The 27708-nt window shown below is 38.5% G+C and overlaps 1 protein-coding gene across 6 annotated transcripts in view; it reads right to left on the bottom strand.

Moving 5' to 3' along the window:
• The window catches only part of tanc2b (tetratricopeptide repeat, ankyrin repeat and coiled-coil containing 2b), a 312489-nt gene that overhangs the window by 103413 nt on the left and 181368 nt on the right, over nt 1-27708 (bottom strand). For 5 of the 6 annotated variants that reach the window (XM_041815329.1, XM_041815328.1, XM_041815327.1 and 2 more), the window contains one exon: nt 9124-9240. The exons of the other annotated variant lie outside the window; for it this stretch is intronic. In XM_041815329.1, coding sequence (XP_041671263.1) covers nt 9124-9240 — 117 coding nt within the window. The remainder of the gene's footprint in view (nt 1-9123; nt 9241-27708) is intronic. 6 annotated transcript variants of the gene reach the window in all.

Here is a 27708-nt window from a genome sequence, read left to right on the forward strand (position 1 = left end):
AACAAAGACATTTTTTTGTACTTCTTATACTCCAGAAAACACTACAATACAGCCAAACATATGGCAGACATGCAGATGTGGAAAAATAGAATCTTTATGAAGCAAAAATAACATCTTAGTATTCTGTGAATATCCAGTAAACCTGTCGCTAAACCTTCCTGTATCTTTAACTGGAGCTAATGAGCTACTATCAAGAGAGAATCACTTCACATTACCATAATGTACAGGTTGTATTGATTCTTTTTATAGCTCTACCTTTGTTCTAAAAATACAAACCCTGACAACCACACTTAAATCGCTGAAGACATACTTATCTAAGAGCTACATGAGAGCACAGAGAACACAAAGTACTTAAAGAGGAACTTCAGGCAGCACAATGACACCTTAAATTACAATCTGTATATAAGAAAAAAAGGAAGAAATAATATAAAATTCATCCTCCACGGCCAAAAAACACACACATCCAAACACGCACAATCCTCTCTGTTGGATTCCTGAGCTGCGAAGGAGACAGATGGTTACCATGGCAACTATCTTAGCGCGCAGCCAGGAATGTGTTTCTGTGCAAGCGCATCTGTTTCTCCCTCTGACCGTCCGCAGAGCAGCCGAGAGGAGACGGAGGGAGAAGCATGTGTGCTGCAGGCAGGGGACTGGACAGGACGGGACAGGAGGGGGGTATTCATAGAGGCGGCCTGCAGGTAAGATAACACATGGCTCTTATTTCACCTATACCTGGGCTATTTACCTTCAGCCCCAGCAGGACAAGTCCACAGAGAGACGATACTCTCCACACGATCAATGTCAACAACCTGGAGAGGTAGCCATGCATATTTTTAGAACAAAGACTCCCAGCAAAGGATACTTAAAGACAAGGTGACATTTATAACCAAAGGTGGCCATGAATTTGCATAAAAGCTGACAACAACTAAAGGCAATAATAACAAGGTTGATTCTAACTTTTTTAGAGCATTTTGAATGCAAGCACAGATACAGTGGTGTGAAAAAGTATCTGCCCCCTTCCTGATGTCTATTTTTTACATATTTGTCACACTTAAGTGTTTCAGACCATCAAAATTGTTCAATATTCAACAAAAATAACAAGAGTAAATATAAAAAGCTGTTTTTAAATGATGATTTCATTTACTAAGGGAAAAAGCCATCCAGAGCTACCTGGCCCTATGTGAAACAGTCATTGAACACTAAACCCAAAGCTTGAGCTTGAGGTCATTAAATGATGGTTGGAAATTTCAGGATTTTCTGGTAGAGAGCAGAATTCATGGTTCCATCAATTACAGGAAGTTGTTGAGGTCCTATAGCAGCAAAGCAGCCCCAGATCATCACACTACCACCACCATGTTTGACTGTTGGTATGATATTTTCATGAAATGTTGTGTTAGTTTAACTCCAGATGTAACGGGACGCACACCTTCTAAAAAGTTCCTTTTTTTCTCTCAGCACTCCAAGGAATATTTTCCTGTAAGTCTTGGTGATCTTCAAGATGTGTTTTTTGTCAAATGTGAGGCGAGGCTTTTTGGTCAGCAGTGGTTCTGGCCTTGGAGCTCTCCCATGAGGCCATTTTTGTCCAGTCTCTTTCTTATTGTTGAATCATGACCACTAACCTTAACTGAGTCAAATGAAGCCTGTAGGTCTTTAGATGTGGATCTGGATTGTTTTGAAACCCTTCTGGATGAGTCCTTAATGACCTCTTGGAGTGATTTTGGTAGGCCAGCCACTCCTGGAAAAGGCTCACTACGGTTCCAAGTTTTCCCTATTTGTGGACAATGGTTGTCACTGTAGTTGGTTGGAGTCCCAAAACCTTAGAAATGGCTTTTTAACCCCTTCTAGACTGATAGACGTCAATGACTTTGTTTCTCATGGGCTGGCAGCATGATGTGTTGCTTTTTGAGATCTTTTAGCCTACTTCTGTCAGACAGACTTATGTCAGACAGGTTCTATTTAAGGGATTTCTTGATTCAGCAGGTCTAGCAGTAATCTGGCCTGGGTGTGGCTAGTGACACTGAACCCAACTTTCCAAAAATGTTGTTAATCAAAAAATGAAATCATCATATAAAAACTGCGTTTCATATTTACTCAGGTTATCCTTGGCTGATGATCAGAAACATTTCAGTTTGAAAAATTTGGGAGAAAACAAAAAATAAGAAAGAAAGAATATACTTTTTCACAGTGCTGTAATTAAAGGTAAAAATTAAGGTGAAAATCAATTTGCAAAAGAGCTGAAAATAACTAAAGGAAATGAAAACAAGGTAGAGTCGCACCTATTGAAGAGCTTTTTGAAGACAAGCACAGATATGCATGCACAGGTAGACCCACCATGATCTGGAAGGCTAATCAAGACATCAGGAGTCAATTTCACATTCCTAATGTGCACCACACTGATCTTATCTGCACAGAAACATTTGGAGGGTTGATAAATAAAAGCACACTGTGTCTCAGGACACCAGGTCAGGCTTAGAGGTAGCTGATATGCAGATAAAGATTTATGATTCAAGGCCATCATGTATCCCTCAGGTATCTCTGACTCTTTCTGGTTATTATGGACGAAGTTGCAAAATGATTTATGTTCTGACACATTTTAGGTTTTGAGCATGTGATAAAATCTTGATATATGTGCTGATGGCCTGGCAGTTAGGTTTGCACCCCTTTGTACAGTAACTGTCATCCTAGAAAAGAAAGGATAGGTTTAGTGCCTGATCTCTGGCTCCTTTTCTGTATGACATTCCCTACTCTCCCATCTCTATTTCTGACTTTATCCACTGTCACAAAAGGACAAAAATAAAACAAACTTGTCTCTCTAGCTAGTTAGCACATTACTGTGTACATATTTTTAAGTGTCTTTATGAGCATAAAATCTCTGTGCACATACACTGTATCTTATCAATCCAAATCTTTGTCATGGGGGCACCTGGACTTGGTTGAGGTTCTTGAAGAAGTTTCACCTCTCCTCCCAAAGGCTTCTTCAATTCTAAAAATGACTGGCGCCAAATTTGGGATTTATAGGCTCTGGTGACCATCCACATGTTAGTGATCTGAGTGGTCACCTGGGAGTCGTTCACTACTGAGTCACCTGAGAGTCACTGGCAGGGCTGCATGATGTTGAGTCCTGTGATCCAGTGGATCGCTGGCAAACCTGAAGAGGCCCAGGAGGACACACCCTTAGGTGAAACTGGGTCAGCGACTCACTGTGTTACAATGCCTCACCTCATTTGTACTCTTGCACTAATTAATCTGTTTACTATGGAGCCCCAGACATGACATAGTCAAAAAAAAAATTAAGTTGTGGCTACAATATAGCTATAATATGCGCACAAAATACTGATTCATGTCCACAAAATACCAATTTACGGCCTCAAAATCAGTATAACGTGCGCACGATATACTAATTTGTGGCCACGAAGTAGGTATGATGTGTGCACGAAATACTAATCAATAATATTAATATTATTCCTGGACAGCTGGGTTAGCAAATCGAGCGCACCTTCTCTAAGGTCTAAGGTAGAGGCAGTAGAGGGGCTAAAGCATTGCAAGGAACTATTATTACCGAGAGGCATTTCAACAGAATATTGAGGACCAGGTTGCTTTACCTACGGAGGTACGACTTGAATGCCAGAATAGGAAGGTGCGCTCGATTTGCTTACCCAGCTGTCCAGGAATGATAATATTATGAATTAGTATTTCATGCCCACATTATACCTACTTCGTGGCCAAAAATTAGTATTTCGCACGCACGTTATACTTATTTCATGTCCATAATTTGGTTCTTTGTGGCCAGGAATTAGTATTTGGTGTGCATGTTATAGCTATATTGTGGCCACAATTTACATTTTTTTGACCATGTCATGTCTGGGGCTCCGTAGTTTACTGCAACTACAATACTTTAAAAAAGCTCAATGTGGTAAAATGCAATGCAAATTTGCTCTAAATAATCTAATAATTGTAACTTAACTTGTGCAAGAAAGTTCACTGTGGTAAAATGCCTCACTTCATATATACATGTGCACTAATCAATCTATTTACTCTAACTCAAATTCTGTAGTAAAGCTCATTGTCGTAAAATGCCTTATCTCCTATACACATTTGCACTAATTTATCTCTTAAGTAAAACTAAAAAATTGTAAGAAAGCTCACTGTGGTAAAATGGCTCACCTCATTTGCCTATTTGCACTAATCAATCTCTCCATACGATCAATGCACACAAACTTCTGTAAACTAGAAAAAAATCCTACAGCTTGTAAATATTCAAATTGTAATGTTTTATTCTTTTTTCAGTTTAAGTTATGTTGTATTTAACATTTAATCACTGCACATTTAGAGCAAAGCTAACCAGAGTCAATTTCCTTGTTGCATTAGCATTTCTGGCCAAAAAACCCAATTCCAGTTCTGAATGCTGTAAATACAAAAGCTTTCATTCCTAGGCCATAGGCTCAAGCACCAGTATTTATTGGAGAAACAGTAACTTAAATGTCATTGATTTAATAGATCATATGTAAGATTTCAACTGTACAATGTTTTCTTTTGTCTTAAACTTAAATAATCAAGTGCTTTTCCCCATACTTCTATTTATAAAACCACTGATCCCTTGTCTGTCTATTATAATGGATAAATAAATGAATGAATAAATAAACTGAATGCTAACATAAATTTACATTTCCACTGCACTAGTCCACAGATTGGAGAAATAGGAAGAAAAAAAATCTAATTTTATCCCTGCAAATGTTTAACCTTTATAATGCCAAATCATACATAATATGTTAACATACAAGCAAACAAAAGTTCCCTCCGATTAGATGCTTATGTAGTGCCTGTTTAATCCCAGTGCTTACACAAACACTGTCTGTCCATCACTTGTAAGCTGCAGCACGAGTTTACTTGTTCCCTGCTGGAGCTCAGCCTGCAAGCTGCTGTCAATCAAACACAGACACCAACACCAACATAGCCCTTAAGTGGCTACCATGAAAAACAACAACAACAACATAAAAATAGAGGTAAATTTAAAGTCAAATCATCTCTGACAGCAAAAGAGCCAAATTTTGAAATTACTTAAATCCATAGAGAAAATTTCATAAACCATGATTCCATCACCAGCACCCTCCCATAGTCTGCCTAGTAACAGTAAGACTGCCTTCCTGTAACCTCATTAGAAAAGCTGTAAATCTGATTTATACAAGGAGAATGATTGGAGATGAATTTACAAGCTATCTCACAAATATTCACAAACCATGTTTATGACGCCACAAATTTTCTTTGTAGGCTATAAAAATCAGCTGATACCTGGCTTCCCCCGGGCGACAGACAGTGTCAGCGCCAAAGAGCGTGCTGGCATGTGATCAGATGTTTAAGTCACGGTCCTGCTGCTGCTTCATGCCAGAGAGTCCTCATAAAGAGCTAAGATGTCCATCTGTCCACCAGGGAGGCTCTGAGTCCTGAAAGCTCCTACTTCCTCTCCAGTTTGAGTCTGTAATAGACTGTTTTCCTGCCTTGATGATGCTAGAAATTTCCATTTAGACACTGGCAAGTCACATCTGCAGGAGCTTTTAGCGGATCATCACAGCTGATAGGTTATTCCACAGCCGATTTCACAGGATTGATGCAAAATGAAGCCAAGTTTGACAGTTTTTCATGCATGAGATTCAAGAGAAAGCCAGGTACAAGGACTAAGGTATCTATCCACAGGTACTCCACACTACTTAGATTCATACAGAGAAAAAGGAAGACAATACAAGGTATTCTAATATGCTTATAGAGATGGATCACCTACTTAGAGCTCCCAGTGAGCAGATACTCAGCAGGAGAGGCTGACAGACGGTGAAGGCTGGTAGCACTCTGTCGACCATACTCCCTGAAAACAGTAAAAGCCCAAAGCCTTCATCAATATTTCTCTCATATCTTCATCCAACCCTGGAGACTTTCAGCATCTTCCGAGAGGGTCCACAAAACCAGCAGAGGTTGAGTCAACAGGATGTGAAAGAAAGCAAACACTGTGCCTCTCAGTGGCGACAGGAAGAGGAGAGGCGAGATGAGTAAGCAGATATACTAGAACCAAATCTCAGCAGGGCACTATCCTCAAGTGACCCGCTTTGCTGTCCTGCTGCTCATGCACGCCAGGAGAGAGGAAGAGAGGGGATGGATGGAGGGGTTGAGGTAAATCTGGACTGTCCACGGGATTAACAAGCTACCCCTGACTGTGAAGTTGACAGAAAACACAGGCGGCACCTGCACAAGCTCTGCGCCTGTGGGAAGGAGTAGAGGAGAGTGACAAAGCAGTGAAGGGAGGATTTAGAGGAGAAGGGAAGGAGGAGGTAATGAGGATGGACTATGAGGGCACTAGGCAGAGTTCATGTTGACTAAAGCTACAATATGAATAATTTCTGCACTGAAATAGCAATTTAAATACAAAAAGACTACCAGTTCCTGTGTTATAACTATTTTTTAGTTGATTTCTTAAATTACCTCAGATATTTCCAACAGTTTTCAAAACCAGAGAAATTCTTAATTTTTAGGATTGTAAGGTGATATTTAATTTTATGGTGTCTGCAATTGGTTGCAAGTTCAGTCACCTCAGTTTTGGTCTTTAGAAGCAAATGCAAGTTTTAGTCACATCTAAGTCATATTTACCCTTTATAGTTTCACAATATGATACTATATGATATGATGATACAGTACAGTACAGTATTATCCCACCTCATCATCCTCCCATCTAAACAAAAGGCCATACAATCTGCCTGTATCAGCCATATTAACAAATAAGGTAATAGAGTTTTAGGCTAGACCAACAGACCTACATAAGCTGAAGTCTTTTTCCTTCATTTATCATCATTCCTTACACTGTAAAGTCTGTTTTTAGGCCTGAAGTTGTGTGTTTGAACAACATTAAAATATTTGTATCAATATTGGTATCAGCTTAAATCATTTTTTTTTAAATAATTACATATCAGATATCGGCAAAAATCAATATCTTGCATCCCTGATTAATATTTCTTTAATTCATGTGACTCTGACTACATCATGGTGACATTTTTTTAACCTTCCCCTAGTAGTGATTTTACTGAGCAGACTGTGAACACATCACTGTGTTACAGTACAGAAGAGGATTAGGGATACTGAAAAAAAAATGAGACAAAATTTTTTTCTTACTTGTAAAAAACAAAACAAAAAAGGCAGAATTCTGAGTTTAAAGTCAGAATTCTGACTTTAAAGCTCACATATTTTACCCTTTTAAGACAAGTGTATGTTAGTCTCAGAGGTCCCCAAAACATGCCTGTGAAGTCTGTTGTTGAAAAAACACTCCATTATAGTTTTTTTTGCATGTCTAAAAATCGCTCTATGTGAGCCCCACCCAGAATGAGCAATTTCTGTGGATTTAAATGTGCCTGAGCTGTCTGACTCTGCCCCTGACCACACACTCTCTGGAAATGGATGTGGCTTCATGAATGTGGCTCTCCTGGGAGAGAAGGGTGTACTTTCTTCCAAGCGGAGGGCCAACCAGACCTGGGGATGGGGCTCTCCCCAGATGAGGTCATGAGGGGAGAATCTGGGAAAGGTCTGTTTTAGTACACATTTTCTGAAAGGTGGGGTGGGGGGTGAATTTTCTGGTACTTCAGGGGATTGTAGACAGGCCAGGGGCACATATTTTTTTATTAGAAAAGCCTGAAAAAGTGATTTTTGCTTAATGTGCCCTCTTTAATCTCAAAATTCTGACTTCTTTCTTAGAATTCTGACTTTTTTCTCACAAGTAAATAAATGATTAGTTTTAAATAATAAAATAAATAGTTTTTATCTTACTGAATTTAACACAGGTTTCAACACTGGCCACACAATACACAATAAAAGTGCCAACTGTCAACCTGATGCCCACTTCAAACCAAAGCCTGTAAAGGCCTTTATCAGATGTTTTTTAGGGCTATCTTGCCAGTGGTGTGCGCTGGGTTGAAAGGGAATTTCTCCCTCTCCAATATGGTCGGAGGCACTTTGACTCGAGACTGTAAATATTAAACATGTTCAATACTACTCTCTGTTGATGTGCTGCAACAAACTGAGTGTTTAACAACTTGTAATGTAAAACAGACCATAGATGAACTGACAAGGGAGGAATCTGCACTAAAACGGCAACTGCAATAGCTTAGCATGTAGCTAACAGATAGCCACATTAGCTTGTTTACTCTAAAGTCACATTTGACTGAGCAAGATCTGTCGTTTTGTGAGTTGAGGCCAGGGTGAGGCTCATGAAGTGCAGCATCAGTTCATGCAGGACACAGTAGTCATACAACCAGCTGATCCTAATTACCGCTTCCCACAGCCAATCACAAGTCTTTCTCTCAACACAGCAGCGTTTTTAAATATGATGTAATTTCCTAATCCATGCTTGCACTAATGCTGATGCACCCCGCTGTTTCTGCTGCTGGCAAAGCTTAACCTCCTCCACCCCAGCCTCCTCCCTTATGGCATAAGGCTTGAACCCTCATATTGAAATTCAAATGAATGGTAGTTGATGCACAGAGTCTGTTAGTGTGTGCTGAGTTGATCCTCTCATTCTACACCACACATTATACTAAAAAAAACTGTAAACTCTCCAGTTATTTGTCACCATGTATTAAGATTATACAATTCTTATGTATTTGGCAGGTTTAATGGGACTTACAGAAAAATTTAGGAGCTCTTATTGTGACTGCTTGGAAAGGATGAGGACGACAGTCCCACTGCAGCAGCAGCCTGAGTTGACGGGATATTTCTAAACTCAGAGACAGTAGACATTAATGCATTCTGGTTTGATTTGAAGTGCAATGCTGATGTGCTTTTTGGCAGCCCACCTCCAGCTTTAGTTTCTTTTTGTCCTGCTATAGAAAAGTTAACCTTACATTTTATACATTTTGTTATCAAAGATCTATTTTTAGCTCTCTATCATCCCACCTTCATAAAGGAAAAACTTTGATTTTGATTAACATTTGGAAATATTTGGGGTTGATGAAGGTAAAGCTGGCAGCAGGGGAGAATTTTCAGTAATTACGCTAATGTTTCCAACTTGCAAAAGCATAAATTTTCTCTTGAAGACAAGAACCAACATGCAAAATAACGAGGAAATGAGGGATGAGCTGGCTAAAGACTTACCCGGGCAGTATGTGTCCAGGTCTGGATTCTTGGCAGTGGTGGAGGTGTATGTAGGGGAGCCAAGCTCTGATTGTGGAATGCGAGGGCTCTCCACAAACTTTGCTTTCCGCAGAGGGGCTGGGAGCAGAAAGCATACACACATATAGAGAAAGGAGGACAGCACGGACGCACACAGAGGCACACAAACACACACAAACGCACAGGGAGATGGAAGGAGACGAGAAAAGAGAGGAGTGACAGGGACAGGAAAGAGAGAGGGAGGGAGACAGAGAGCTTATGAACTTGTGGCACAACACTGATAAAATGAACAACATCCTTTCTAAAGGGAGCTTTACCTTGGGTTTAATAAAGCTAAACCATGAGTAAACGAGCATTATGGGTAATCAGGTGGCAGGATGAGGCGGCAAAACCTCAACCAACCAGGGAAATGTCAAAATAAGATCATATTTCTTTATACAGGCCTTCATTTTACTCACAAAGGCAGCAAACAAGATGGAGTGAAAAGATGGAGCTTGTTGTGTCTATTTGTCCGGTGTCATAATCACACCAAGAATGCAAATGAGATCCATTTTTGGACTGTTCTCGCGCCTGACGCAAGCACAAAGTCTGAGACATCAAACGAGTCTCTTCAACAAGAGAAATTCAGAGAGAGAGGGAGAGAGAGGGAGAAAGCCGGGGGTGGTGGTTGTGACACGATCTTTTTCTAGGTTCTTGGTCACAGCACACAGAGGGATTGTAAGCTCTGTTACCCACAGCAGCTTATAGTATCATGTGTGTATACAATGTGGCAGCAGTCGCAGGTCGACTAAGCACAAGAATCCACAATGCAGAGAAGTCCTTGAACGCATGCCACACATGAAAAGATGTAAAGCAAAACCTGACCATCCTTTCAGTGGCGTTCCCAAGCAGACAGACTGACTTATGAGCGCCTTTTGGCTCTCCACAACTGCTACTTCAACATGCTTATGCTTTTCTTTGGTCCTCTTGTATGTATGTTATAAAGTAATACCAGGGATGTTGGGTGTTTTTTGTTACCTTAGGTTAAAAATATTAGTGCAACTAGACAATGTTTCAGCAGGAATCAGGGATTCATTTTCACCTCAGACTCTTAAAACTGCCCTCGCTTTACAAAAATAGCTACTATGGTGCATTTGAAAAGCCAAACTGATCAAAGAATTTAAGATATATTTCTGAATCAAAACCTTGTAACCTCAGCCCTTTTTTATTGTCATGGCATAAAGAAGTCATTTCTGCAGTTAAAAGGGAAGCGTTCCAATGAAGCTATGGTTGGGTGCATCTTCTAGAAATGGACTGATTCCAAGAATCAGGGCCAGTGGTGACAATGATGTTTAAATAAAATGTTAAATGGATGGTTGATACAGATGACAATACTTTTCTTCTTTACAATATTTCCAGCTAATACAGACTAATAATCACAGAAAAAAATTTTCAGCCAGCATAGACCACTGTTTGAAGCGCATATAGACATATATTCCCAGCCAACATAGAACGCTATTTATAAACAATATAGACTGGTATTTACTGCCAATATAGACTTTTATTTACAGCCAGTATAAACTGATATTTATAGCCAGTATACTCATATTTATAGCCAATATAGACTTATATTTACAGCCAATATAGACTGATATTTATAGCCAACATAGACTCATATTTTAGCCAATATAGACCATTGTTTACATGCAATATAGATACATATTTACAGCCAATATAGACTGATATTTATAGCCAACATAGACTCATATTTTTAGCCAATATAGACCATTGTTTACATGCAATATAGATACATATTTATAGCCAATATAGACTGATATTTATAGCCAACATAGACTCATATTTTTAGCCAATATAGACCATTGTTTACATGCAATATAGATACATATTTACAGCCAATATAGACTGATATTTAAGGCCAATAAAGACTGATATTTATAACCAATACAGAAAGATATTTACAGTAAAATAGACTGATATTTACAGCCAGTAAAGACTCATATTTATAGCCAATATAGATAAATATCTACAGCCAATATAGACTACCGTCTACAGCCAATATAGACTGATATTTATAGCCAATATAGACTGTTATTAAAGCCAATATAGACTGATGTTTACAGTACAGATAAATAGATAAATATAGATAAATATTTACAGCCAATACAGACAGATATTTATAGGTAATATAGACTGATATTTACAGAAAATACAGACAGAAAATTACAGTCAATATAGACCCATATTTACAGCAAAAAATAGATGGACACTTACAGTTGATAAAGAATGATATTTACAGCAAATATATATTGATTTTTACAGTTAATAGAGACCCAAAAGTCAATTTAGACCAAATAACACCCCCAAATAAACTTATATTTGCAGGCATGTAATCAAATATTTACAGCAAATTAAGACAAATATTTATTGACAACATAGATTAATAAAAAAAGCCGAAATAATGTGTTATTTACAACCGCCACAGACCAATATTCACAGTCAATTTAGACTTTTATTTACAGCTGATAGGCTGATATTCACACCCAATAAAGACTGATATTTACTGCCTTTTGAGGGCAATATTTACAGCCTATCTAGACTGATATTCATAGCCAATTTAGAATGATACTTTCAACAAGTATAGACCAATTTTTACATCTAAGACAGAATGATATTCACTGCCATTTATACTGATAGATATGGCTGTTATAAGCCAATATTCACCAACAATAAATACCAATATTAACAAACAACATAGTTGGATATTTGCAGCTAACAATTATAGCCAATACGGGTCGATATCTAAAGCCACTAAAGACAAATGATTACACCAATATAAACAGATGATAAATCAGTTGTAAAGACTGGGAGAAATAATCTATATCAGTGGCTACCATAAACTCAACATCATTAACTCTCTAAGCCAATACTGATACCATTCTGATAATATTGTGCTTCCCTCATAATCAGACTTCCATCCAGCAGTTTAATGCACATAAAACAAAATACAGTAGTACATGATAAAAGTTTCTGTTATGAATAAATTAATTTTTTGCCTCGCGTTCATCATGAATGTTCCTATTGTTATAATAATAATAACAATATTGCCAAGCATGTTTCTTAAATGTCCATTTCTGTATGTGGCTGACTTAGGTTTTAAAGTGTATGCTCTACTGTATTTTACAACTGTTAACCAGTGTAATTCTGGGTGAGCGCACATGTCCAAAGCTATCTGGAGCGGCAGCAGAAACACACTGCTGGTGGGGAGTGTGGGGTGAGCAGGAAGACATGAGCAGCAGTTCAAACATACGTTCAAGCAACAAAAAGAGCAGAACAAGAACGAGCTCCTAACCGCTGCTCAGTGAGGTTCATGTTACTGCTAATACCAGGATAATGTGCCTGTGTGTGACTGTGTGTATAATGGGTGGAGAGAAGAACTGTTTGTCTGTCTTTATTCTGTTTGTCTTAGTCTATGTGAAGACAGAAATAGACCAAACTATTGCAGCAGTGCAGTCTTTTTCATTGGAAAAAAAAAATCGAGATGTATTATAAAGGGATATGGAGTGAGGATGCTCTATTCTCAGCATTTTAATGAGCAGAAATCAACACCATCATGAACTTTAAGCCAATTGTCTCCAAAATGCCCATTTTTCAGAACACAGAGTAATCCTTTCTGACAGTATATTGCTCTCCATATAGTGACAAAGTCAGAGTTTTGTGCAGCTTGATAGGGCAGAACAGTTGTGGAGTTACTGAAGCCATAGAGAGCATGTAATTCTTCATTTTATCTACACAAGGCAAGATTTCTACCACGCTGGCTGCTCTCTGAGGCTTACCAAGTGCTCCTAACTGAATGTGAGCCAGTCTGCAAACTACAATACAAAGACAGTGGTTGCATATGTTCAGAAGGTTTGTATATTATCATGTCACTCATCTTGGTTCAGCCTTACAGAATGCTAACAGGTAAACAAGAATGAAATCAGCTGTGCAGGACTGTGGTGAGAGGTCTGATGGTGATAATGCTTTATAGTTATTGAGTTTTTTACATGCTTCTCTTACTTGGCTGCAGGCTCTTGTTTAAGTACCCACATAATACAGCCATGCTTCTTTAAGCTGTTAAAATTTTTTATAAAACCTTTAGAAGCAGACGGCAGCGTCCACAAGGTCATCGTCTGCAAAAATCACACAATTTCAGGACAATTAAAGAGGCTTTTAATGCTAACAAAGTCCGTACGCCTGTAAACACTAATGCATGCCATTAGGCCGGCAATTCAGCTGTGTCTGAGAGGAATTTAGATGTTGATATACACTCACTGTCCACTCTATTAGGTACACCTTTTCAGTTTGTTATCAATGCAAATATTTAATCAGCCAAAAACACGACACTCATCAATGCATTTGGCTTTGATCAAAATGCAGGGCTGAGGTTCAGACCAGGCACTTGCCATGCTGGTTTGTGGTCCTGTAGGCTCTCTTGCAGTTTTTACCTAATTCTAGCCCTGCTATTCAAATGGTGAGCTGAATTATAGCCTCAGTTTCCTGTTCATAGCTAACAGGAGGAGCACCAAGTGCAGTCTTCTGCTGCTGTAGCTCATCTGCTCCAGAGTTCAAGGTATGCTCCTCTGCATACCTCGGTTGTAAAGAGTGTTTATTTGAGTTATTGTTGCCTTTCTATCATCTCCAACCAGTCTGGTCATTCATCTCTGATCTCTGACATCAATAAGGCATCTTGACCTAGAAAACTGCTGCTTGCTGGATATTTTGTCTTTTTCTCACCATGCTCTATAAACCCTCGAGATGATTGTGCATGAAAATACTACTAGATCAGCAGTTTTTGAAATACTCAGACCAGCCTGTCTGGTACCAACGGCCATGGGATGTTCAAAGTCACTTTATTCATCTTTCTATCTAATTCTGATGCTCAGTTTGAACTCCAGCACATCATTTCAACCATGCCTGCATGCCTGAATGCCATATGACTGGCTCACTAGATATATTTGTTAATAAGGGGTTGAAAAAGTATACCTAATGTAGTGGGTGCTGATAGTGATCAACAGGAGAGTGATCAATTCAGCAAGGTAAAAGTACCAATCAACTTCTTTTTTTTTTTTTTACCCTATATGGCCCTACAGAATAATATCTCATTAACCTCCTGAGACTCTGCATGCACAAATGAGAATTTACATTTGGGCTTTCCTACAACATAGAAAGAATTGCTGCTATAAGAATTTTTTGAAAATTGTACAGATGAAGTAATTTGCTTAAAATGTTAGCAGAATTTGCCATACATTTTAAATAAATTTTTATGGAAATCTGAGGGAATGTATTTGGATAATTTGGTAAATTTGTTTTGGATTTTGTGGAATTTTTGGGAATATTTTGGGAATTTTTGAGAAATTTGATTGAGTGTTTGGGGAACTTGCCTGGGAATTTTCAGGAATTCAAATGGAAATGTGGGAATTACATTAGTAATTTGGGGGAATTTTTTTTGGGGGGGGGGGGGGGGGGTAGCTTTGAAACTAAGGATTTCCATGGAAATTTGGGAAATGTATTTGTAATTCATCAAGATGTTTTTGGTAATTTGTTTGCACATTTTAAGGGACTTTGTGGAATTTTTGGGATTATTTTAGAGGTTCACTGGTGGATTTTGGAGAAATTTTGCTTTGAATTTTGTTAGATAGTTCCAAAGGAATGTGTGAAATTTGTTTGTGTATTTTGGGGACTTGTTCAGTAATTTTTCAGGCATTTTAGGAATTGTGTTAATAATTTGGGGGAATTTTATTTGAATTTTGGGGGGAAATGACTTTGAATGAACATTTTAAGAATTTTTATATAAATTACAGGGAATCTGCTTGTTGTTATTTTCTGTCATTTTCATTTTTTGGGAGAACTTGAGGCTGGGGAAAATAAGAATTCACAATTCCTTTAATTCTCTTGGATATTTTAAGGAATTTACAAGGAATTTGGGTAAAATTTTTATTAGAATTTTATAAGAATTTTGGGGGCACTTTGCTTTGAAATTTTTAGGTATTTTCATGGAAATTTGGGGAATTGTACATTTTTGGGAATTTGATTGGGAATGAGGGATCCTTGGACATTTCGGGGAAATTTTCTGTTATTTCTAATCAATTTTTGAGACTTTTCAGGAGGTAATTGTTTAGAATTATTTTAAAGATTTCTTGGGAGTTTCAGGAATTTTAATTGGAATGATAAGGCTATACGATAATATTTCACAGAAACATTTACATTTGTGTGTTTTTTAAAAATACTTTGGGGTATGGGAATTTAAAAATATGTCAAAGAAATTTTAGGGGATTTGTGTGGATTTTTGGAAAGGAACATTTCAAAGAAATTCAGAACCTTTTAGTGGAAATTTTGTTCATGCTCAGCAACTGACACCATTTATTACTGACTAAAGAGCCCCAACATCTGATCAACTAGCTGACACTCAGTGAAAACATCTCCTCTAAAACAGATACAGTGCTGGATCTTCTGCAGAAACAGGACCTTTAGGAGATTTGTTTGTCTTACTGTTCCCAAATAAGTGGGAGGAACTGGAAATTAATTCCAAACAAAAGCTCAGGTCAAAAGCTCCTAATAGAAGTTTTTAGCTTGCAGTAAAACAAAGTCAAATTTCTTCTCATGAGCTACATGACCCTTGAATCCTTTCTGTCAAATTTTACAGGATAGAGATTCACTGCAAGACATGATTTAGCCATGTAAAAGAAGAAAGAAGAAAGAAATGTTACAGGACAAGACCAGCAAAGGAACAAACTATCACATTTTGTCCACAGGAGAACCAAAATAAGCATAAAATGTACTTAAAATGAAAACATCACTGGAGAAGTCAGAGTATTGTCAAAGTCAATAGGATCCATCCTCCAGAGACTGGGAACATCAATATAGAAATGCTTCTTGTCAGTCAATCCAGGACCAAAGTGGTGGACTTCAGTAAAACCCTCTGATACCAGCATCCCTACAGCCATGACAAGAGCATGAGCAAGAATGAAAAGATCAATAGCCTTGGAGAAATACTGAGATGCATGTGCAAGGTTGGGGAAAAATCCCACAATGCTCTGCTTCTCATTTAAAAGAATTCCTTGAAACAATCAGCATCGAAAACTCATCACCCCCTGTTGCTCATCCCATGGTGCAACTTTCCTCAACTCAGTGCAATCTGCTGTCAAGATTTGAGATGTTCTGCTCACTAATGAACACACAGCCAAACAAACTAACTAAATCTCTCTGGCAGAGGAAATCAGAACTCTTTAGAGCTTTGTGTGTGTGTGTGTGTGTGTGTGAAGTTGATGAACACAGAATGTTAATATTGTGTTGGTATGGTTTGGAAAGGACTCGTCTCACTGGCCACATCTAGGAAGAGGGCCAGCACAGATGCTACAGCGAGCAACCACGACTGACAGCCAGGGGGGAGGGGTTGAGTTAACCACGACTGAATCCACCGCCATGACGGAAACTCACACATCAGACTGAAAAATAACAGAGATGGACTTTTAGTAGCTGTTTGTGAACAGAATATTTAAAGTCGACACTTCTTCCTAAGCCTAACATCACCAATAGAGCTCTCACTATTCCAGTATTTAACTCTCAATATGATACAAGTGAAAATAAAATAATATCAATACATGTTTAGATACCACACCTTTAAAAATATAAGTGTTATTCAGCAACTATTGTGGAATTTATTGCCTCTTTATATCAAAATGATCAAGCAACTTCCTCCACTCTTTAGATTGCACAAATACACTAGCAATGTTGCAACTTATTTTCCAAAAAGATCGTAAAACATCAACCCTGTGGTACACAGTCACGCTCTAAACAAACTTTTTTCAGGACAACCCGGACTGTAAGAATGTATGTGCTGCAGTAATGTCACTTAAGTTTTAAAAAAGTTATGGGACTGTAAAGACAAAAGAAAAAAATAAACAAAAATTAAGACTCAAAGATTTTTATGTATCAAACACAGTAAACAATAATGAATAAGACTTCTTTGCACAAACTCTGGTCTTGGGGACCAAAAAGGGAAATAATAATCATTCTGTGACAAAAGCTTTTCAAATTAATTACACATTTACAAAAAAGTCCATTTTGTTGTCTGATTATGAGCCATTATTCAAAGCAGTTCCTGTCTGCAGTGACACTGAAGGCCACATCTCAGGCTGTCTGTCTCTTCTTCTCTCCTTTTTGAGTCACTCAGGCCCTCTTGATCAGTTTAAAAGCATTTACACATATGCTGTTCTGCAAACCATGACAAGACGACAGAACAGCCTGCCAATGGTCATTACAGTCCATGTGACATCTGATTTGGGATTGCTACATGCTAGCTAATGCTAAGTTAGTGGAAGAAACAATCAAAAATGGATAAAAAAACATGAATAAAAAGACACTTAGTATCAGAGTTACTGATGTGAATTTCATATTTAAAGACTCCAGAAAGTCACCCAAGTTCCAGGCTTGCCAGATAAGCTACCCTAAGGGCTACAAAGGCGTGGATAGCATCATTAGAAATGGAGGGCTTCTAGGAGGATAACATGTAATGGCTAGGACTTATGGTTCAAAAGTTATTCAACTCATAATATCCTGTGTCTCTTCTTTTCGAATATTACATCTGTCTATGAGGGTGAACAGTGGCCAAACAGCTCTTCTTGCGCAGTGTTAATTTCGTCGACTAAAACTATTTCTAAAAATGTTTGCCAACTACCTTTCTCCATGACAAAGACTAGACTAAGGCTATCCAAAAATTGATATTTTATGACAAAAACTAAAAAAAGTAAGTTTAGTTTTTGTCAAGATGAGTTAAATGAGACTAAAATGCAATTTAGTTTTCATCAGACATTCATGAAAAAAATGAGACAAAAGTTGACTCCAAAAAAACATCGTCCAAACAGCAAAACATACAAAATACAGGCAGAGTGTTGGGTCTCTGCAGATGCAGACAGTGCCACATAATTCCAGCAGGGCATAAAAAATTACTACCTGGGATTATTTTGAGTCCATTCACTGTTTTTCTGGAAAATCATTTTTGTTCAGCGCCTTCAATAAAAAGCCAAAAATATCGATCAGTAAAAGATGAACGATATCAGACTTGAGCATCTATGAGGTCCAATTAAAAAGAAACACGACCCCTCTATGGTTAATGCATGAATGAGAAGAGGATTGTTTATTTTCATAAAGTGAGTACAAAGAGAGAGAAGGCCACTGAGACCACTGCTGGGTCCTGATTCCTGCTAAAGACCGACACACCAGACCACTGAGGGTAAATAGATAATATCCTCATGATGGGAAATCTAACGTGTGGGCTGAAAATGAAGGCTGAAAGTCCCGTAAAAGGCTTGGGAAAGTGTGTGATAAAAGCTGTCGTCCTTATCCACTGAACAGTCGTAGAGCATTTGTTAGACTCTTTGTTTGTTTGCTCTTTCTTTTCCTCCTCTCTAAATCCCTTTTCACACTTTAACATTTGTCATTGCATCCTTTTTCTATATCCACGCTCCATTTTTAAACTAAAATGGAATAAAACTGAAAAAGTATAACAGATCTGTGAATGGAGAGTTAAAGTGAGAAACTTTACATGAACTGTATCTTTGGAACAGTGAGTACAAAGGTCGTTTCTGGAAAGTTGTGTGGAACATAAATAATGTAACACAGTAGCCGCGTATTCTTTTGGACATAAAGCCAGGCATGAAAAGAGACAGGATTCTTTGTGTTCAAACAGAAAATAAAAACTTTCTTTTTTGTGAGCATGCCTTTATTGTGAGTTTGAAGCTTGCAAACTTTTGCATTCTTCAAAGCATAAAGACATTTTTGAAATCTGAGTTTTACATCAAAATCTGCACACAAAACGCAACATGGAAACAGGAGAAAAAAAAACTCCTGAAAGATTTGACATCCAATCAGCAGCCACTGAAGAGCATTTAAATGTCATTTGCTGCAATCTTAGGATGGTTTAATCAAAGAAATGAGCAGCTTTAATATGGTGAGACGGCAATACAAGGTATGGCCAGCATTGTTCTGTTGGTTGGTAAAAGTAGTGGCTCAGTGGAGATGGTAGCCCCCAGGAAAGCAGAGAGGATCTCATCCAGGAAGTGCAGAAGTTGGGTTTAATGACGAATGTCATTGCAATATGGAAGTTTGCTCATCACAAAGGATGCTTGAGAGGCAATAATTAACTGACAAAAGCAATACATGCATACGCCATGCTTTAAGTCCACTCATTTAGTCAGCATTTGACCAACCAAACAGAGGTCTGGATGGATCGGCCAATCAGATGATGCTCCAGTTAGCAAATATACTCCTCTGAGTAACTGGGTGCAATTTGAAAGTCGGTCCGTTTGTGTGTACAGTTGAGCTACAGGATAACCACAGCTCAAATAGCTGTGGAGTTGCAGGAGTTACCCAAGCTGGTTGTCAATGACGAGTTAAATTTAGCTTAAGACGTGCATTGTAGCACACAGCAATGATGTCCAGAAGTGCTATCAACTCATCTTTGAAACATCATTTTAGCGTGTTTGGATGCCATTATGATAAACACAAATGACAATAAAAACAAAAACAAAACAAAACAAAACAAAAAAAACAGACAAATAAATGCAGTATAGGACGGTTAACTTTTGGAAGAATGATGACAGTAGGTTCTGTTTTGGCTTAGCAAGTACCGTTGGGCAGAAGTTGTCAGGCTGCCTAATTTTCCACCAGACATAAATCACACCCTGCCGTGCATAGAGCCTATTGATCCAACAACCAGTGTGTTGAGGACTGTAGCATGCTCTACCCACTGAGCTAAACTGGCACCCAAGAATCAGGAGCCAGTTTTGATGGAAGTATGGCAAAGACAACAGCAATCACAATGGACAAAACAGGAAAGACAAGACAGGAAATGCTATTAAGGAAAAACGCTATCTAGAAAGACCTTGTGGTAAAAACAAAAAAACAGCACCTTTGCCACTTGGAGATCACGATTATTAAAAATGATTACTCAGTAATTTTACTACATGTGAAGCACAAGTATTTATCAAACTTTGACACTCAACACTGAAAAATATGGATATAATCAGCCTGATACTGGTATCAGCAGGTATTGAAACTTCTGCTGATATTTAAAACCCACATTTTGGCTGTGAATATCAGCATGTATCAGCTACACATTTTTGGCATTTGTACTTATCAGCTTGCAAAGATTCTGTCTTGACCAACAGACCTATGCCAGTTGAGGTCTTTATCTTTGAACATTCTCAATCTTTAAACTTTAAAGTGTGTTTTAAATACTGAAGCTTGTTGCTTTGTTCATCATTATACGTTAAAATGTGTTCAAATGACTGAAGTTTTAGGTCTGAAATGCATATTTGAACATTGGTGTGGATATCTGTATCACCAAGAATGAGTCTGTAAATATAGGCATATCAGATATCAGCAATATAATCCAATATGGTGCATCCCTACTTAAAACAAAAATATAAAAACAATGCTTTATAACAATAATGAATAAACAAAAAAATAATCACTTTTACTGGAATATTTACCAAATGACAAAACAAGTGTAACAAGGCATGGAGCATAGTAATTGATTTATTATAACAATAAGTTTTAATGATCAAGGAAAGCCAGAAATGTGATTAAAATTGAAACTCAATTAACTGCCCCGCATTAGAAACAAATATGAAACCTGGTGAGTGTGGCTGCTTCCTAAAAAACTCCACACAACCACACAAACACACTAAACTATTCGAACAAAACCAAAACAGCGCAATATCTGCAAGTCAAAAACTTTGCCATCATTACAACACATTTCCTCATAGTTTTACAAGTATGACTCCTAATGGGGCACGCTTTTTTACAACATAATCCTGTCTGATATCACCATCAGTAGTCAGAGAGCAAAGCTCTGTGCATGCAGAGTCTGTGATGGCATGATACAGATGATGCTGCTGGCTTCATAGATACACCAGCATGATGCTGGAGGCAGACACTCAAATAGGTGAGTATTTTCCTGCTCTCAGCAAAATCTTGTCCTGGTTGGCATGATATGCAGTCCATTATTGGCATGGGATGCCAGGTGTTTATGTTAAAGCTCTATGTGTGTGCTGCAGTGTGAGAGTGACTCAAAAAAAAAAAAAAAAACAACAAATATGGAAAAAAATAAAATGTTATCAAAGTACATGGACAGGCACTGCATTAAGCAGCTGTGATTTATTTTTTTAATATATACAAATGTACAATATATGTCACAGAAAGAAAGCAATTGCAAGTTTTTTTTCAATATTGTTAAGCCCTACTCCTTAAAAATATACTACACAAAATAAAAGCCATTTGTAAATCCATGCAGGTTTGCATGTGCAGTTTTGAAAAATGAGCAGTTTCATTAACCATGTGCATGTATTTGCAATGCATTTTTTGCACATAATTGCATAACTGTGCACATCTATTATAAACCAGTTATAAAAAACTAATGCAACATTTAAGCCAAACATGGATGGCTCCTTCTTTGATAACAGACATAAGAACTTCAGAGCTAATTTGCTCACATGTTGCACACCCTCGTTTATTTATTGCAATTTTTGTCAGTCCAGTTTTGAACAATGCCATTGCACATCACATATTTCCCTAACAATCATGCAGACCTACTTAGAAGTGCCTGGAAGCATCTTATTATGAAGCTGGACATCAGTCTGCAGACGCAATAAAAATCAGACACATCTGATGGTCCTGGGTGAGAGCCTACTTGCTGCATTTTCAAACACAATGCAATGTAATGTAATTTAATTTACTGTAATGGAAGAAGTGTTGGAGAAGTGTTTCCAGAATCAATTTCCTCCCACTGCACACCACCATTGACCACTAACATGTAACAAAAGCTCTGTGCTACACCATATATTAGCCTTTTTCATGGGTAGCTGACATGGTTACATCACAAAAGCAGGTAGAAATACAGCCCCCAGCTCTGTCTGGACATTCTTTTCATGCATAAAACAGCTAAAATTAGATTACTTCCTCCTACTTTGTCCTTCCAAAGAGCTGCTCTTGCACCTGCAGAGTCAAGCTTGCAACAGCCTGCAACAAACTACAAAGACGGAGCGACAGCCTGAGCTTTCATGTCACAATGTGTCTGCAAAAGCCTCCACAGCCATTTTGTCGTATATTAACAGCTTTTAAATCTTTTCTGTACATTTGCGTATCTGCAGAGCTTGCATGCTGCCAAACATCATTTGAAATAAGTGCTCCAAGAGACTATAGGCACTTTTCATTCCCCCTCTAGAATATCACTTTCTGGATGGTGAAAGGGAGATTACTGATTCCTTTGGTGCTTGTCTCCCTGGTCTCACCTCTATAAAACGGCAAAGTGAGCTTCTGTCTATCGGAGTAAATCCCCTCTATAGCAGCAGCTCCAGGAGACTAAATCCTGGGGACTTTCTCCCCTGCAGTTCTGTTGTCGGTGTGTGCCAGGCTGGGGATGGGTGACAGAGAGATGGATGGCAGCAGGCAAATCCACTCCTCTAATGAGCTTATGAATAAATATATCTAGTCTGTGTGCAGATGCATGTGGCCGTGAAATGGATATGTGTTACATGCTCTGGATGTGAGGTTGTGAATATGAATATGAATATGAATATGCATGCAGGCATGTATGCAAGTGTACATGTGGGATTAGAGGAAGAAGAGGGAGGGGACCCAGAGGGAATGATGGGAGCAAATCAGCTAAAAAAGGACAATGGGAGCTGTTTAAAAAGATGATCTCTTTTCCCAAGATAGTCAGCAGCATCCAAGGCTATGGTAAGGTCATGTGAAACAACAAATGTGCAATGGCAGCACGGAGGGAAGAGCAGGGAACAGTATAGTCAAGTCAAAGTAACTTTCACTCAATAACAGACCATGTCTTGTCCCAGCAGCCATGACAGTCCACTAGAACCAACACAAAATGTTTTCATGCCATGGAAATGCTGAGTGTTACATCAAAGACTGCTACATAATAAATTGGGTACTGATGCTGGAAGCTGCCATTCTGTTGCTGTACCCCATTCATATTTTGTGCTGCTTACTTGTGATGTCCCTGATCATTCTTTGCTATTGTCTCCATGTTCTGTCGCCTGGTAACATCCAACCCCTGCCCCACTACCTCTGGCCCTGTAAGGCTGCGGCCCCACAAGAAATTTCAAAGTAGAATAGAGACAATAGGACACGCTGCTTTCTTTCTATAGAATATAGAATGAAGTTGCTTTGTTTCATGAATTTATTGCACATAAGAAAGGGGAAAAGCTGTTAAAAGTGGCCTTCCTGGTTCATATTGCAAGCTACTTATAAACCATTTTGGGTTTGCATGAATCATTGAATCATTAATATTGGTTTATTATTCTAGCAAATACATTTTATGCAGTTTTAATTAAACAGAGTCCTCAATTCATACAAGAAGTAAGCAACAGAATCCTGGGCAGAGCTGAACAGCAAGTCCTTACTTGTTATCTTTTATAGTGGTTTTGACTGACAGTCCCCTGGAGGCAGAAATTAAATACAATGCCCATATAGAATCTGCTCAAGCAAAGGTTAAAAAGTAGGCGATTGGGTTAATGATTAATCAGGAAACCTATCAATCATATGACCATGTTTGACCACAGCTTCCTCTTTTAGTTCACCTGTGTGGATGTGTGTTGGCCTGGGGCTGAAGAGGTCAAAGTGATGAGTGAGGAGACAGACCCAGGTCTGCTTGATGGCAAATTTTGATTTAAAAAGCTGCCAAAAAGGGCACTGATGTAGCTCAGTGAGCAATGCAGGCGCCCAGTATAGAGTATAGAGGCTATAGTGCTCAGCACACCGGTGGAACCAATGCACGGTCTCAGTGCATGTTTGGTAAATGACTTGTCCTGTCCTCTCTCCCCGTATTTTTTGTCTTTCTTTAGCTATCCTGTCAGATAAAGGCAAAAATACCCCCTAAAAATAGTTGAAAAAGTTTTGTATAACTGGCAGAGTTCAGCAGATCTGGATTTGTCAACAAAACAACCACAACTAAGCTAACTAATGCAATTGCAAACGGGTCGCCAAAGACTGCAGAACCATCAGCATGGTTAAGATGAGAGCTGGGATCCTGAGACAGTGAAGGGCTCTGCAGAATGCTTCCCAAAAAACGAAGAAATTCAAAATGATTTAATGTGGTATATTTTATCCATTATTGTAAAAAAAAATCTTAAATGAATTAAGTTTCATATAAAAGCATAGCTTTAAAGTGAAATGTGTGCTTAAATTTAAGTAATGTGTACAAAAACTCCTAAAAATGTAAATCTGTACTTAAAGCTTTGTGCAAAAAAAGTGCAAAATTTGTGAGCACCAATTTATGTAGAAAATTTTATGATATATAAATAAGTCTGATATAAAAAGATTAGCAAAATCTTGTGTGCAATGATAAATGTGCATTATACTGAGTAAAATATGGGCTAAACTTCACCTGTTCTATCAAATGTAGTTTTTCAATGTGCCAAAGTTAAAATGCAGAACTTGATGTGCATTTTTTCCGGCATAACATTGGTGAAACATCTGGATGTGCGATAAAAGACCAGCAAAACTTTATTAGAGATGATAAACATGCAAATTTGTATCTGCAAAAATGGATGCAATTTGTGCTGCAACAACAGATGTGCAAAACTTCATCTGTTCTAATAAATGTACAATTTTCCAGATACCAAATTTGAACTGCAATATTTAGTTTGCAATTTCTTTCTGCAAAACATTAGTTAAACATCTGGGTCACAATAAAGGATATGCACAATTTCGCTTGAGCTAATAAAAATGCAAAATTAAAAAAAAAAAATTACCTGCAAAAATACCTGTGCAAATTTTTTTCCTGCAACTGATGTGCAAAATTATGTGCAATAACAGATGTGCAAAATTTTAGCTGCAATAAAAGTTCAACACTTTGACAACAAAATGTTGAATTTTAACCAGCAATAACAGGAGCAAAATTTGGCCTGCAATATTAAATTAGACACTTTTACCTGCATTAATCCATGTGGTAGTTATCCCTGGAAAAACAGATGTGCAAACTTTTCATGTGCAATACAAATCAATTTATCTTTACTGTACTGCACCTACAATGTACTTTTATTTAGTGTATATGTTGTATATTTCTGCATTTATGATTTCTTTGTTGTTGCTTTATATCTTTTTATTCACAGAGCTGACGATAGAGGCAATGCAAAAGAAAATCTCTGTACCCATACCGTCCTGTATCTGTGCAATTCCACTCTCTTATACTCAACACAATCACAAATAATGCAAGTCAATATTGAGATTCATGTGCAGGCTGCTGTGCAAGAAAAAAGCTGCTCTGAAACCCGACAGCTCCTTCAGACACAACCTGCCTTTTAAACATACATGATAAGATGTGAATATAAATTAGAAGCTCTAATATGTAGTGCATATTTCCCTATTTGTAGATCATGTGATGATAGGCAGTGAAAGGAGATGTCCTTCAATAATAAAGAACTGTCTGTTCCACTGTCTCACTTACATACGACCTCAGGCAGCCACTCAGACAAAGACACGGGCGCCCACGCATCACTGCATTAACATACACGCACATACACAACAAAAAAATGTGGGTGAGGACATACATTACCAAGCTGTCTGCTACCCAAACAGAGCCTTACAGAGAGGCGAGCATGCGGCCCTGGTCACTATGGCAACAGCAGAGCACAGGGAAACGGACAAGTCTTGTCCACCTTTCAGAGGTGGTGGTAACGCAGGGATATGGCGATTTCACCAGCACAAAAAAACAGCTTCAAGATTTCAAAACGAAGGCTCAAATGTAATCAAATGGGTTTGTATGGAGGGCTGCAGCTGCTTGACAGGACCGGGTCTTCACCTCAGCACCTCTGTTCAAGGAATTCAGCTCAGAGAGATTCAGGCTGCTGGGACTGAGGCTCTGATCCTTTGTGTCGGGACTATCTGTATCTGCTGAGCCTCAGAAAGAACTGAAGTGTTCGTCATCAGGTTTATTTAGAAGGTTGAGGACTTTTGAGTGTGTTTTCAGCGAATATTTTCACCAGGGAGGCTCTGTTGTCTGATAAAATCAAAATCACATTAATGATAATATCTGCTGTTTTACTGGGCTTTGGAGTGATGTTTCAGTTAAACTAGTTCATCCTTCATCGGCTGATGTCAACAATCCCAGTCAAACACTTTTGTCTAAACTGGGACACCTCTGTTGCTGCTCTACAGGACTGCTGCCTTGCCTTATTGACTTTAACAAATGTGACCTCAGCACCAACAGCATCTTATTTTTAAAATTCCTGTAATTTAACCAGGAACCACACTGAGATTAAAAAGAGTGTCCAGGCCAAGACAGGCAGCAGCACAGTAAAAAAAGTTATGGATGGACGCTGGGTTAGCTCAGTGGGTAGAGCAGGCGACCAAATACAGAGGATATTCTTAATGCACTGGTTGTTGGATCGATTCCCATTCTCACCACTTTTTCATGCTGGTCTCTCTTTAGCCACATAGTTCCTGACAAAAAGGACAGCCCCAAACAAAGCTACAGTAAGACAATTAGCAGCCATACATACAAGAATACTAGACTATCCATCTATCCAGCCATTCATCCATCCATTTTCTATACCGCTTATCCCGCTGGGGGTCGCAGGGGGGCTGAAGCCTATCCCAGCTGTCATTGGGTGAGAGAATACTAGACTAGAATATATGTAATAATTAAACAAGCAAATCCCAAATCCCACCTGAATTCCGCCCAATTTTGCCACTATCATTTGCCACTTATTATAAATGTTGCCAATTTTGACCCATTTTTATAACTCTGTCCCACAATTTTTTGCCCATTTCTGTTTTTCTCACTGGCAAATCCTTCATTGTGATTGGCTGCTGCCAGGCGGCTGGTGCCAGAAAGTTCAACACGCTGAACTCTGAGTGGCAGGGCAAAATCTGTGCACGATCACGTGGACGGCAACTACTTCTGGGCCCCACTGCTGCGGTTGAAACCGCCTCCCGTCTGCCGCCCTTCCTTCATTAAAATGACTGGAGGCAGTGAGTTGCCGCGCAGTGGTGTGAAAAAGACTTTAAACTAATTTCTGCCACCCTCTAATCCCCTTTTACCACTTTTTATGCCTGTTTGCCACTTTAACCCATTTCTGCTATTTTTAAAAATCGAATTTCCATTGCATATGCACCCTGGGACCATATCCAGCATTTTCTGTTAAGTGAATATGCCTTATGGCATTTAGAGGGGTCCTGAACCCTTTGCTGTAATTGAAGGAACCATGAAATCTGCTCTCTGGCAGAAAATTCTGAAGGAGAATGTCCAACCATCGGTTCATGACCTCAAACTCAAACACACTTGCGTTATGTAGCAGGACAATGATCCCAAACACACCAGTCTGAATGGCTTAAAAAACAAAACAAAACAATGGTTTTGGAGTGGCAAAGTTTAAACTGAAATCCAACTGAGATACTGTGGCATGGCCTTAAACAGGCTGTTCAGGCTTGAAAACCCTCAATGTGGCTGATTAAAAACAATTCTGCAAAACAGAGTGGGCCAAAATTCCTCCACGGTGATGTGAAAGA

The sequence above is a fragment of the Cheilinus undulatus genome, linkage group 20 (genome assembly GCF_018320785.1).
Source record: "Cheilinus undulatus linkage group 20, ASM1832078v1, whole genome shotgun sequence".
Taxonomy (NCBI): domain Eukaryota; kingdom Metazoa; phylum Chordata; class Actinopteri; order Labriformes; family Labridae; genus Cheilinus; species Cheilinus undulatus.